Source organism: Oryctolagus cuniculus, chromosome 7 (genome assembly GCF_964237555.1).
Source record: "Oryctolagus cuniculus chromosome 7, mOryCun1.1, whole genome shotgun sequence".
Classification (NCBI taxonomy): Eukaryota; Metazoa; Chordata; class Mammalia; order Lagomorpha; family Leporidae; genus Oryctolagus; species Oryctolagus cuniculus.
In genome coordinates, this window is record NC_091438.1 from 69,382,841 (window position 1) to 69,398,090 (window position 15,250).

General features: G+C 38.1%; 1 protein-coding gene across 3 annotated transcripts in view; it reads right to left on the reverse strand.

The window, feature by feature from the left end:
- The window catches only part of SLC30A7 (solute carrier family 30 member 7), a 96,094-nt gene that overhangs the window by 25,161 nt on the left and 55,683 nt on the right, over positions 1–15,250 (reverse strand). For all 3 annotated transcript variants that reach the window (XR_011390547.1, XM_070077969.1, XM_008264812.4), the window contains one exon: positions 1,717–1,807. Coding sequence is in view for 2 of the 3 variants with exons in the window: in XM_070077969.1 (XP_069934070.1) it covers positions 1,717–1,807 (91 nt within the window). In the remaining variant the exon portion in view is untranslated. The remainder of the gene's footprint in view (positions 1–1,716; positions 1,808–15,250) is intronic.

Sequence of the window (15,250 nt, forward strand, 5' to 3'; positions counted from 1 at the left end):
CATTACATTTTAGCCATAATGGCCTTTTTTCCTGTTCTTCAAACCCATTAAATTAGCTCCAGCCATAGCATTTTGTATTAGCATTTTCTATTGTCTGGAACATTCTTCTCCAGGATTTTTATATGGCTAAATGCTTCCTGTCATCAAGGTTTTAATTTCCTTGACTATGACTCCTTCAGTGAATCTAATGTAGCCATCTACAAGGCTACTGCATCACACTATTTTATTTCTATAATGGTAACTATCACTAATGTGTTCTTGCTTATCAATTTAATGTTTAGTGTCTGTGTTTTCCCACTAAATTGTAAGCTCAGTGAGAACTTGTTAGCCGGCGCCGTGGCTCAATAGGCTAATCCTCCACCTTGCGGCGCCGGCAAACCGGGTTCTAGTCCCGGTTGGGGCGCCGGATTCTGTCCCGGTTGCCCCTCTTCCAGGCCAGCTCTCTGCTATGGCCAGGGAGTGCAGTGGAGGATGGCCCAGGTGCTTGGGCCCTGCACCCCATGGGAGACCAGGAAAAGCACCTGGCTCCTGGCTCCTGCCAGGATCAGCGCGGTGTGCCGGCTGCAGCGGCGGCCATTGGAGGGTGAACCAGCGGCAAAGGAAGACCTTTCTCTCTCTGTCTCTCTCTCTCACTGTCCACTCTGCCTGTCAAAAAAAAAAAAAAAAAAAAAAAAAAAGAACTTGTTTACCACTATGTCCCTAGTGTCTTAGAAGAATATGTGGTACAATATGTGGTACAAAGTAGCAAATCAAAAACCATATTTTGGAGGTTTCAATTAACCTAGAGTTTAAGATGACTGATTGGGATGTTCCTGTCAGTGACACTGACAAGTGTCTAAGTTTGATACCCGCTTTGGCTCCTGACTCTGGCATCCTACTAATGTAGACACTGCGAGGCGGTGGTGATGGCTCAAGTCATTGGGTTCTTGCCATTCATATGGGAGAAGTGGATTGAGTCCCTAGCTTCTGGTTTCAATCTTGGCCCAGCCCTGGCTCTTGTGGGCATTGGGGGAGTGAACCAACAGATGGGAGTGCTCTCTCTCTTGGACTCTCAAATAAATATTTAAAAAGTGTATACTGAATAAATATCATCTGCTCTTCACCTTGTGTCTTTTAAAAGAATTGTCCAATTTAGGCTGGCGCCGCGGTTCAATAGGCTAATCCTCCGCCTTGCGGCGCCAGCACACCAGGTTCTAGTCCCGGTAGGGGTGCCGGATTCTGTCCCGGTTGCCCCTCTTCCAGGCCAGCTCTCTGCTGTGGCCCGGGAGTGCACTGGAGGATGGCCCAAGTGTTTGGGCCCTGCACCCCATGGGAGACCAGGATAAGCACCTGGCTCCTGCCATCGGATCAGCGCGGTGCCCTGGCCGCAGCGCACCGGCGGTGGCAGCCATTGGAGGGTGAACCAACGGCAAAAAGGAAGACCTTTCTCTCTGTCTCTCTCTCTCTCTCACTGTCCACTCTGCCTGTAAAAAAAAAAAAAAAAAAAAATTGCTCAATTTCTAGAAGAGAAAAATTTCTATCACATTTTCTTTGATAAAGCTCAATATTTTCAGATGATTTTATTCTGGTTTGCATAAATGACATTTATTGTCAACATTCAATCTTGAATGAAATACTAAGTTACACATGGATTGCACCCATATTTATGAAAACTGAAAACCTTAAACAGTTTGGAAACAACGTAAAATTCAATGGTTTGGAAGCTTTGAAACTCACCCTCTGATAGCACTGAGGCAGAGTATTTTCCAACAAAGGAGGAGTTCTCTGCATTAATACTCCAACAGATTCTTTTAAGAGAGGAATGACACTAAAAGAAGAAAACAAATTTGTTTATTATTACAATTCCATCTTTGAAGAAAGTAAAAATATACTTCCCTATTATAGAATGTCAGATTTATCAGAATAATAGAAGGAAAAAGAATCCACTATGGTCAGTGTTCCAAATTTTTCACATTATCACTTCTATCAATGTAGAAGAAACTAAACATAAAACTGAAAAATACTGGATCAATTAAAATCTAAATACAGCAAGTATTTAACTGTTATTCAAAATATTACTCCATGTGGTCAGAGTCTTCCAAGATAAATAACCTATCAGGTCAACTAGAAAATAAATATTATTAGATATTTACATGCATTTATCTTACTAGTACAGCTAAAGGAAACAAAAAAAATACTAGTATATCAGTTCAATATCTTTCAAAATTTTTTATTTATCAGTTATATTTCACCATTTAAAAAACATAGGGGTGGGAATTCAGCCAAGTAGTTAGGATACCCATATCCGAAGTTATACTGCCTCAGCTTTGCTCCCTCCTCTGCTCGAGCCCAGCTTCCTGCTGATGCACAGCCCAAGAGGCATTAGGGTCCTTGCTACCCATCTCAGAGACCTGGACCTAATTTCTGGCTCCCAGCTTTGGCTTGGCCAAAATCTCCACCCTTGTGGGCATTCAGGGAGTGAGTCGGCAGATGGGGGCTGTGTGCGTGTGTATGTACCTCTCAAATGAATAAATACAATACACACACACACATTCACACTCATACTCTCACACAGATACATACCTGGCTACAACCACAGAGGTAGTAAACTCAGTGTCCCTAAGGATGCAACCCCAAAGTCTGCATCTGTGATATAGCTAGTCCTCAACCAGTTTTTGCAACTACTGCTTTAAGATACTTGGATGATTAAATGTATATAAAACAATTAATGGTCTAATGAGAGTGACTCCAATGTAATGACTTTCTGAGAGAGATCTGCACTTGCATATTTATGGCAGCACTATTCACAATGGCCAAGAAACAGATACAACTTATGTGTTTATTAACTGAAGAATGGATAAAGAAAATGTGGTACAGAAACATAATGAAATACTATTCAGGCCAGCGCCGCAGTTCAACAGGCTAATCCTCTGCCTGTGGCGCCGGCACCCCGGGGTTCTAGTCCCAGTCGGGGCGCCGGATTCTGTCCCAGTTGCCCCTCTTCCAGGCCAGCTCTCTGCTATGGTCCGGGAGTGCAGTGGAGGATGGCCCAAGTCCTTGGGCCCTGCACCTGCACGGGAGACCAGGAAAAGCACCTGGCTCCTGGCTTCAGATCAGCGCACTGCGCCGGTCGCGGTGGCCATTGGAGGGTGAACCAACGGCAAAAAGGAAGACCTTTCTCTCAGTCTCTCTCTCACTATCCACTGTCAAAACAAAACAAAAAAACACTATTCAGCCATTATAAAGGATCAAATCTTGTGGCCAGTGCTGTGGCATAGTAGGTTAAGCATCTGCCTGCAGTGCCGGCATCCCATATAGGACGATGGTTTGTGTCTCGGCTGTTCCTCTTCCAATCCAGCTCTCTTTGCCAATGGCCTGGGAAGGCAGTAGAAGATGGCTTGGACCCCTGCACCCACTTGGATGTCCCAGAAAAATCTCCTGGCTCCTGGCTTCGGATCATCCAGCTGCGGCACTTGCAGCCAATTGTTGAATGAACCAGCGAATGAAAGATCTCTCTCTCTGTCTCTCCCTCTTCTGTAACTCTGTCTCTTGGATAAATAAATAAATTTTTAAAAAATAAAAAAAGAATCAAATATTTCATACGCAACAGCATGGATGGAACTTGAGGTCACGCAAAATAAAAAAAGCCAAGCACAGAAAGGCAAGTATTGTATGATCTGATCTCACTCATGTGGAATCTAAAAATGTTGATCTCATAGCAGGTGAGATCAGAATGGTGATTACCAGAGGCTGCAGACAATAGCACGGAAGGAAGGATGTGGAAAGCTTATTTAAGAGATACTAAGTTACAGTTAAATAGGAGTAAGATCTGTTAAGTTGTACTGCGCAGTAGTGTAACAACAGATAATTATAATGATAACAGGCTATATATTTTTCTTGAAAAAGAAGCTAGAAGACTCTCAAGGTTTTCACCATAAAGAAATGATAAATGTTGGTATGATGTACCTTTTACAATATATATAAACATATACCAAAATATCACATGGCACCCCATAAATATGAACCCTTTTTAATGTGTCAATTAAAAATTTAAATATTAGGGAAAAAATAAAGATTAAAATGCTTTCCAGGTAATCCCAATAAGTCAGAGTGGTGACTGTTCTTGCAGTAGACTGAGAGGTCAGATATAGCCAGTTCTCACTGTTTAAGCTTACGGAATCTCAAAATTCCCAAAGTAAAACTTTTCCTGATAATGGACACAGGAGGCAGAGATAAAGGAACATATGCCTTTCAAGGAAGGTCTCATAGAAAAAGAAGCTGAAGTGTACCCTAGTGGTATTTGTGACAGATGGAAAGGAATGAAATGAATCAAATGAAGACTTACAGGAAAAGAGACATGCTTATCTTGCTCAATATTATATTCCCAAGGAGGCCCATGATAATTGCTGAGTGAATAAAGGATATATATATATATATATATATATATATATACAGATATTAGGTGCTATGAATCTGGATTAAAGAAAAGGACACAGGAAAGAAATTAGGAAACTGTTCCTGATTTCCTTTAAGTGTACAGTGATAAGTATTTGGATAAGCAGGACAACAATAGAAACAGAGACAAATAGGAAAAGCAAACAAACAGAAATAACTGGTTACTGGTTTATAAATCAAAAAGACAGGGACACTGATGTTAAGGACAAAACTAGATTAGTGAAAGCATGCAGGGGATGGCAGTAATAATGATAAAAAGCTCAATGTGAACAGGAGTTTCAATCATATTCAAGTAAAAACTTCTTTAATCAATGATTTAAGAACCAAGAATAATTAATCAGATGTCATTCTTAATTTCTTCTTCTCCCTTCTGTTTCTTTTTTTTTTTTTTTTAAGATTTATTTATTTGCTTGAAAGTCAGAGTTACATAGAGAGAGAAGGAGAGGGGGGGGGAGAGAGAGAGAGAGAGAGAGAGAGGTCTTCCATCAGATGATTCATTCCCCAATTGGCTGCAATGGCCAGAGCTTGCCAATCAAAAGCCAAGAGCCAGGAGCTTCCTCTGGGTCTTCCCACAGGGGTGCAGGGGCCCAAGGACTTGGGCCATCTTCTACTGCTTTCTCAGCCCATAGCAGAGAGCTGGATGGGAAGTGAAGCCGCCAGGACTAGAACCAGCACCCATATGGGATGCCGACACTGCAGGCGGCAGCTTTACCCTCTACGGCACAGCACCGGCCCCTCTTCTCCCTTCTAACCCTCAAGCTTAAATCAAGTTCACATGATTTCACATCCTAAGTATTTTTCCACCCACATCATCCTTTCCCCTTCATTCTACTATGCATGTCTACAACAATCCCCATTATCTTTCACTTGGATTATTATAACAGCCCCCTAAGTGGTTCCTTGCCCTCTAATCTTATTTCCTCATATCTACTTGATAGGCAGCTTCAAAGATGGCTCCCAATGACTTTTGCCCTTAGTATTCATGTAATCTTGTGTAATCTCCCCTTGAGTGTGCATCTGCATAGGGAGACAGGACTTAGTGACTCACTGCTAATGAAATGAGTATAGTAAAAGTGATCACTTGCAAGAATAGCTTAAAAGACCCTACCTTACATCTTTTTACTCTCTCTTGCTCTCGTTTGCTCCCTCATTGCTGCCATGTTCCGAGTTGTCCTATAGAGAGTCCTGTGCAACAACCAAGGGGTACCTTTAAAAGGAAACTAGACCCTCAGTCCCATAGTTAAAAGGAACCAGCAACCACTAGAGTGAGATTAGAAGGGGATTCTACTCCCAAGTAAGTCTTGGAAACAATGACTGAAGTCTGGGATCCTGACTGCTACATTCCATGAGCCAGAAAGCTCAAGAAGCCATGCCCATATTTCTGGACTATAGAAACTATAAAATAATAATGTGCAGTATTTCAACTACTAGGTCTTTGTGTAATATGTCATATATCAACAGATAACTAACACAATCATTCTTTACAGAACTATTGGATTAATATATCATATGAAATAAATATCTGACCCTATCCCTTCCCCACTAAAATATGTGTCAAAAGCTCCGGGTTGCCTTTGGGGTTAAGGGCAAGCCCTTCAACATGGTATATTTTTGGTTCTGAGCCCCTCTGGCTATACCTCCTAATCAATCCTTGCTTCGTATTTTAAGCATTCCAAATATAAATACACTTAGGCTTTATCTTATGTTGTTTCTTACTTATTAACTATGTTTTATGCTGTAACTTTTGCCTAGAATATTCCTCAAATGACATCAGCCTGGCTTAAATTCCTTCTTTAAAACTCAAGTGTCATCCTTTTAGGGTATATTTCCTGATCCCAAACTGTCCTCCAAATTGTCTGACATGTCCTCTCTATGCTCCTAAAGAAAATCTGATACTTACAGCACTATTACATTGTCTGTGCATGATAACTACCAGCTTGTATTTCACCTCCCTCTGAACTGAATGTGGTTTAAGGTGGGCAATGTGTTTTGTGTTCATAGCATCTCAGAGAGTATTTAGCAAGTAAATATTTATAGAACAGAATTTATAGCTGAATCCATTAAACATAATTAATTTTTAAGTTTAAAAAGCATACTTAAGGTCAGGGTCAATACTAAATCTTGCAGAATGTATACAGTTATTAACAGTTAAGAAAAATTAACAGTGAAAGCAATAAAGGCATACTAAGTGAAGTATCAGGAAAAAAGAATGCTTTTTCAGCAGCAGTTGCTGCCACAATGAAGAAAATACAAACAGAAAAAGGCCATTAGATTAAACGATAAAAATACTGTTTGAGACCTACTATTGTGCAATTTCAGGAGGAATAAAAGCCACGTTGGGGGAAGTTAAAGGAAAAATAGGTGGAAAACAATTGTACAGTTAAAGAGCTTGACATGGAGGAAGACTGTATTAATTCACCTCAACTGAAAGGAGGTATCTTTCTATCTCTTGTACCGTTATTAAATAAATGAAGATTCCTGGGTTTACAAAAAAGTCAAAGGGAAACATGACAGACCAATACAGTACAATTCAACTGTTACAACATATTCTTTTCTTCTTTCTCCATCCTTTTACTTAGGAAAAAGAGTGAGTCTTACATTTTCACATGCCAATTTAAACATTTTTGTTTTCCTATTTCCTTTAATGTACTTTAGAGGCACAAAAATTGGTTCTTTTTGAATTACTGTTTGAAAATTTTAAAAATTATTTTTTTCTAACTATGGATATCCTAGTTTCAAATGTTTTAATACTTCTTTTCCAATCTTTATCCCAAGGAACTGCTAATAATGTCTAACTATCTGAGGTGAAGATCATGACACTGAGGTACTAATTCTGCTAATACTGCGGTGCTAATAGCATTGCACAAACTGAATAATCTTCCAGAATACAAGTTTTTTTCATCTAAAAAAGGAGGGAATGGATTAAATGAGTATTTTCTTCCACCTTCAATATATTTTTAATTCAGTAAGAAAAAGTCTTCAAATTACAAACTACTAGAGAGGAAATATATTTGCAAATTAAAGAATATAGAAATTGTTATTAGATACTAGAAAAGGAAGTAATGTCACCAAATGATATAAGATTTACTCCATTAATTAGGTAAGCCTGCAAATTCAAAAAAATAAAAAAGCAATCAAAACAAAGTAGTTATCAAATACCTACTGTATACTTAGTATCAGATTTTTTAGAACCAGATAGGATCTTACTCTGTAGGATCTTACTCTGTTGTTGTGAAAATGGAGACCAAGAGCCCCAAAGTAACTTGTCTGAGGACATCATTAGTGAGCAGGTAAAACCAGAACCAGAATAACTGCCTTTAAGCCCAGTTTTGAAAAGCTTAAGCTGGGTCTGGAGCTGTGACACAGCAGGTTAAAGCCCCAGCCTGCAGTGCCGGCATCCCATATGGGTGCCAGTTCAAGTCCCAGCTGCTCCTCTTCTGATCCAGCTCTCTGCCATGGCTTCGGATCAGCTCAGCTTTGGCCACTGCGGACATATGGGGAGTGAATGGAAGACCTTGTTATCTCTCTCTGGGTCTACTTCTCTCTGTAACTTCCCTGTCTTTCAAAATAAATAAAATAATTCTTTAAAAAAAAAAAAAGCTTAAGCTGACATTTACTATATGCCTATCACGTGCCACACGCATGTTAGACACTGAAAATAAAAGTGCAAATAATATACTATACCTAGCTTCAAAGTAATTTATAACTATTTTAAAGATTTATTTATTTATTTGAAAGACCAATTTACAGAACGACAGAGAGGAAGAAAGAGATTTTTCATCCACCGAATCACCCTTGAATAGCCACAATAGCCAAGGCTGGGTTGGGCCAGGCAGAAGTCAGGAGCTTGGAATTCCATCCAGGTCTGCCACATGGATGGCAGGGACTCAAAGCACTTGGGCCATCTTCTGCTACTTTCCCAGGTGCATTCTGGGTCAGAAGTGGAACAGCTGGGACTTGAATCATTGCTATTAGGGGATTCCAGTGTCACAGACAGAAGCTTAACCCATTGCATCATAATGCTGACCCAACAACTCTTTTTAAAAAAAAGCCTATTGAGGGCCAGCAGATTAAGCTGCCACATGTGACATTAGCATCCCACATGGTAGTGTGGGTTTGACTTCCAGTTGGCTTTGCTTCCAATCCAGCTTCCTGCTAATGAACCTGGGAAGGCAGCAGAAGATGGCCCAAGTGTTTGGGTTCTTGCCATGCACATAGGAGACCAGGATGGAGTTTCTGGCTCCTTGCTGGGGCCTGTCCCAGACCTAGCTGCTGTGGTCATTTGAGGGAATGAACCAGGAACCAGTAGATAAAAAACAAATCTCTCTCTCTCTCTCTCTCTCTCTCTCCCTCCACCTTCTTTCTCTCCTCCCCTCACCCCTTCCTCCCTCCTCCCTTTCTATCTGTCACTCTGATTTTCAAATAAATAAGCAAATAAATAAGTAAATATTTTTGAAAAGCCTATAGAAGTGGTAATGGAATTTAAGCAACACACACTTATTTAGCACCCACCATTCACTAGGCATATATGAATGCAAAACAACTACTATCCATTTTCATTTTCTATGAACTTCAAGTAAACGGTTTTCTTATGTATTAACAACTTATTTTCAAATATGCCTATAAAAATAAAGAAAAATGAAGCAATAGGACTAAACTGTAACATAAGGTATACAACAATGAATAAGTTACTTAGCAAAGCTGTGAAATATCTTTCTGTAACCAACTTTTGAAATATTGTTTTAGAACACTTAGGTTTAATCTATAACAAATCCTAACATCAGATTCGAAATATTAAGGACAGTCCTTTAGACAGTCCAGCAGTTTCTTAATAAGTCTCCAGAACAACCATCTAAGACTTATCTAAATCTTTTATATATATATATATATATATATATATTCCATGTGTGTTGCCTCCCAAAGTCTGCTACTCCCTGCCACCATCTTCATAAAAAAGAATCTAGTATTTCCCTTTTTTCCCCTAAAATTCATTTTCAGTGAGGCCCTTAGTTTCAGGATTCTACATATGGTACAGAAGTTCTATAATCATCGATATACCTTATTAGAATTAAGAGAATTTAGAAATCACTCATTTCAATTCAAGAACCACATAATATAAAGTTGTCAATATTCTAGTAATTTTGCAGTAATTTCTGAACACATTAGAAGTAGGCAATACCTATTACACCTTAATGATGTTGACTGGTTGGCTCATGCTACATATGTACAGTCTTGTTTTTAAGTGACCAGATAAAATGTCTAATGGTCCCTCTGGCAAATTTAACTAGGACTTTAACAACTTTGAACTTTCACCTCTCTGGGAACATAATCTAAAACTTTATTATTTTTTTCTAATATGGAAGAGTCTTCAGTCCATGTTATGCTGACACCTTTCACTGTAACTAAAACATTTAATCAAAAAATGAACATTTTAGTAAATTAATGCTAGAAGTAAACATGTATTTTAAAACTATAATAAGGGACCAGCGTTGTGGTGTAGTGGGTTAAGGTGCTGCCTGTGAGATATCTAAGATGGCCCAAGGGTTGGGCCCCTACCACCCATGTGGGAGACCGGAATTCACCTCCTGGTTCCTGGATTTAGCCTGTTCCAGCCCTGGCCACTGTGGCCAAATGGGATGTGAACTAGTGGGTGGGAGATTCTCTCTCTCTTTTTCCTGATCTCTCTGTAACTCTGTGTTTCAAATAAACAAACATATAATATTTTTAGTATGAAATTTAGAATTGCCTTCTTTGGTGGAATTTTAATAAAATGTTTACATCCAACAGTAGCAAGCTCTTAACCAAAGTACATGGATATGAAGCCGGCGCCGTGGCTCAATAGGCTAATCCTCCACCTTGCGGCGCCGGCACACCGGGTTCTAGTCCCGGTTGGGGCGCCGGATTCTGTCCCGGTTGCCCCTCTTCCAGGCCAGCTCTCTGCTATGGCCAGGGAGTGCAGTGGAGGATGGCCCAGGTGCTTGGGCCCTGCACCCCATGGGAGACCAGGAAAAGCACCTGGCTCCTGGCTCCTGCCAGGATCAGCGCGGTGCGCCGGCTGCAGCGGCGGCCATTGGAGGGTGAACCAACGGCAAAGGAAGACCTTTCTCTCTCTGTCTCTCTCTCTCACTGTCCACTCTGCCTGTCAAAAAAAAAAAAAAAAAAAAAGAAAAAAAAAAAAAAACAAAGTACATGGATATGCCACAGCAATTTTCTCCAATCGCAGTTTTCAAATAATGTTTCAGCTACAGATGCTCCAACTAGGTCATGAAACTGTAGTGGGAGGAAAAGGTGATTGCTAAATCATACGGTGCCATGCAATTGAGAACCAACGTCAATTTCTACGATTATTTCAAAAACCATAAAAATGTAAAAGAAACCCTAGTTTTTGCCTTTTAAAATTGGGTTTAGCTTAGGAGTCTGTGTTCATGTTTTTCTGATTAACTGTAGTAATGGGGAATCATAAAAGGGATTCTAGCATGGATCTATCTAGCCATAATGAGAGGATATGTAGAAAAAGACAAGCATAGCAAATTCCTGACTGAGCTAAGACTTAGAGCTGCATCCAAACCCAAAAAGTAAGCATTTGCAAACAATTAGAGGTTCACTTCTGGTTGACTAACCCAATTCTAGTTTTCACAATGAAACACTATTTTCCTATGATATATAAAAAGGGATGAGTCATTAGGTATCAGTTTACCAGTAAAACAGGGTAATGATTTTATTCTTCAAAAGCACAAAACAAATCAAATTTATAATCATATAATCATAAACATAAAATTAATTTGGAAGTTTTAGCCTTAAGTCTAACATTAAATGAGCAATAGTTGGTTACTACTCTTTACTGCCAGTGACTTTGCAAATGAAAATATATTAAAATCATACATAAGAAGCAGCTTTTAGTGAAACAGCCTCACCATTTCCACAGTAAATAAAATTATCCGGCAGTAATTATAAAGAAAATAAACAAAAGGGTCTACCTTATGAAAAGTTTTGACAAACAATCAGGCCAGAGACAATCATGTTTAGCAATAAATATTTCAGAGTTAAAACTTCTGCTTAAATCTGGGAATAAGCATCAGTAATAAAAATTAAAACACAACTACTGATTGAACTTTGTGAACTGGCCTATAGGCTAAGTCATGCTTCATAAAATCAGTAGTTCTGATAATCTAAAAACATACAGAAAGAAAACTACTTTTTACAATAACATAAATTTGAAGAAATGGTATGTGTCACATCTTCACACAAATCTATTAATTCACAGTAAAGGATAATTATCTATGAATCCCAAATTCATAAGCCTAATACAGAACAAATAAAATTATACTACCTGAGATTGCAGTTTATAACTTTACTGAGTTTCTGAGACCTATGGTTTAAATCACTGCATGTTTCAGAGGGCATACTTTACTCAGAGATGAGGATAATAAGATACCCTGAGACGTCCCATGAACTTGAAGCAAAAATCATGAAAAGGTCACCCTTTTCCTTAAGCTTCTGGAACTTAGTTATAACACTTAATGCATCTGGTCTCTGGACTGAAGACATCAGTATATAAAGTCAAATTAGCAAATAATTTGTAAAATCTTTGTTTAGATGGCACTTAATAGTTTCTAAGATGCTTTCCTAAAATTTTTAAAATTTAATCTTCATAACAGCCTAAGTATCCATAAGAAAATACTAGAATTACAGACTGTCAGATGAAGGCAAGACTACAAGAGATCATTTAGAGAAACTCCTTTATTTTGCATATAAGAAAACTGACTCAGGGGTTCAGATAACTTTTACTTTATTGCACAGGGATAAGAGGCCCAGTTGGGTGTGACAATGTAGAACTAAAGCTCCCTGCATACCTGCAGTATCCCATCACATTACAGTCCAGGTCATGACTTATTCATGTTATTCCCAGAGCCCAGCACAGTGCTTGGAACACAATAAGCACTTAACACATATCTGTTGAATGTATTATTTATTTAATAATGTTACTGGAAGAATGTTGGAATGTAGAATAGCTCTCATTTGACATGACTTTCAACCCCTCACAGTAATAGTTAAATAGTAAAACAGTCACTTCCAAAAAAGATAATAATAAACAGAAAGCAAAGTATAGTATCCTCTATTCAAACATATGAGAAAGAATTATACTTGGGAAGGAACAATCAGCATCCTGAATTTCTGTTGTACAATTTGTCAGCTTAATTAAAGTTTTTTTCTTCATTTTCATGAAGTTGAAATCAGTAATTGAAATCAAAAAAGTTCTTAAAATGGGAAAGGACTGGAATCACTGAGGTAAGAGGGAAAAAAACTCCACAAAATACACACAGCCTTGAGAGGTTAGGCAGGAATGACTTCATGTTACTTATAGTAAATATGGTAACACTTGGGTTGAAAAGATTATGAGAAATGGAGGAGCCTTCTTATTGTATCTGTATCTGTCACTGGCTGAAAGCAGTGGCAGTACTAGGGTAGGCACAGGAAGGAGATGAAGCTCTGTTACTAATCTGCATTTAAAAAGTACAGTAGTGGCCAAACAGGATTTTGTTCAGAAAAACAACAGAAATATTTATTAAGACTTTCAAAACTATATTAATTATCATTTAGGTAGCCTCAAACACCATAAACTTTAGCCCAGAACAAAAAATCCTCAAAGTCAGTAAAAAAAAAAAAGGAAGAAAAAAGTAAGTAAAGTTAGCAACTATAGTGCTAACTAATCTCTAGTTCCAAAAAACTATTAGAAATCTGAGCTAAACTACGTTTATCTAGTTTAAATGTCTGCTGCCTATGGGAAGGAAGGCAAGAGGGGCCGGCAGGCAATGTTCAAGACTTTCTACATGTAACCCATTTAAATCACACACTACAAATTACCATAGGTATTATTATTCCTACTTTAAAGTTGAAAAATTGAGGCATAAAGAGTTTAAGTGACTTGTTGTCCAAGGTCACACAGTAAAAGCAGCTCTTAAACACAGGCAGTTGGCTCCACTGGGAATGCTCTTCACCAGTCTGCCTCACTGCCTCCAATGAAGTCATGAAAATGGCTTTGCTGGTTATCCCCAAGCATTTTTGCCTACAGGAAAGTCCTAACGTTAGGAGATACGATCAGTCCTAATCTTTCAAAGTGTTACAGTAAGCTTGACCACAAAAAGAAATGAAAAGGCTCAGAAAACTATGAATAGCAAAAATGACCCAAGAGGACCTTGGAAAGAGGCAGTGATGGCTTACAATGTGCAAGTTTTCTGCCATCTGAGAGCTGACTGGTATGTTCAAAACATGACCAGAAATAAATCCCTGACACCTAATTTCCATTCTGGGCCTATACTTAGTGCTGACTTTCAAAGTCACATGTTTGTTAGGCGCAAACCCAACATAAGATAAAAAGCAACAGAAAAGAATCCTTATTTGTTTACCCAAAAAGAGTTTTTAAAAGCATTTCTGTGAAAACGTATGTATTTTTTATTGAGTATCCCAAGGTTGATTTCTAAGTGCCACATAACTTGGATGTTGATTTCATTAAAATATTTAGTTGCTGAGGTACAGATATGGCTGTTCAAGCGAAATGCAGAGTAATTTAAGTGTAGGTAGGCTCTATCCTTGTGCAGAGTTTGAAATTAATTACACATAAATAAGACAATGAGTATTAAAATTGAAGAATGAAAAGATTACTTTTTTCTTTTTGCAGCAAGTAAATTGTTAAAATCTTAATAATCTTTAAAGGTTTTTTGATTTTTTTTTCCAAAAGCTATTCCAAAGTCCAAAGTATATTAAAACTATATATATTTAAAGTCTCATTTCTGATTCCCTCCCCTTTCTCAGCCTGAAGGTAAATATATTTATGATACTTGCTTTTGGTTTATCCTTTTAAGTGATTCTTTTCAAAATTAAATGAAGACATCTAGATTATATGCATATTCCTTTGCCTTCTATAAAAAGTAGCAGTGCTTTTATAGAACTCGTGCCATGTGCCTATTTATTGTGTGTCACATATCAGGGGCTATTTTGTTTTAATGCTATATCTTTGAAAATCACATTAATATATAGAGATTATTCTCCCTTCTTAGGGTTGCACAGATTTAGCTTACTGATTGGCATCTGTGTTCTTCTCAATCCTATTACAAAGCCACAAAGAATGACCTTATAAATATATTCTCTTTCTGACAATTTATCTTTGGGGATATACTTCTGAAGTAAAACTGCTTAATCAAAAGGGTAAATCTTTACTTAATTTTGCTAGATATTGCCAAATTTCTTTCCATAGGACAATACCACTCTCATTTCTGTCAGCAAGGTATTAGAGTGTCTATTTCACCATAGCGTTGTCAAAACATTATGTAAACTTCTGAACATTTATCCACCTATTAGGTGAGAATTTTAACTAACAACTTCTTTTTATGAGTGGGGTAGAAGTATAGTGTTCACAGACATTTGTATTTTCATCTATGAACTAAATAAATGTACTTCTGTTCATTTTTCTCTCAGGACGTTGGCCTTAAAATAAATTTTTGCTTTTAGGAGCTCTGCTTTAGGAAGGTTAACCTTTTGTGATATAAGGGGCAAATATGTATTATAGTTTATAATGCATTTGACCTTTCCCATGTTGCCATTTTTCTGTGCCAATGCTGTTTTTTTTTTTTTTTTTCAGATAGCTTAGCTCATCAATCTTTTATTTTACTGACATAATCCAGGTTTTGAGCCATAGTTAGTCCCTAAAATTCTCATATTGTAAAGTACTTTAGCCATGCTTTCTTCTGGTACTGCATGGCTTCATGCTTTACTCTTAGAGCTCTAAACAACAGGGAATTTTTCCAAGTGGGTAGTA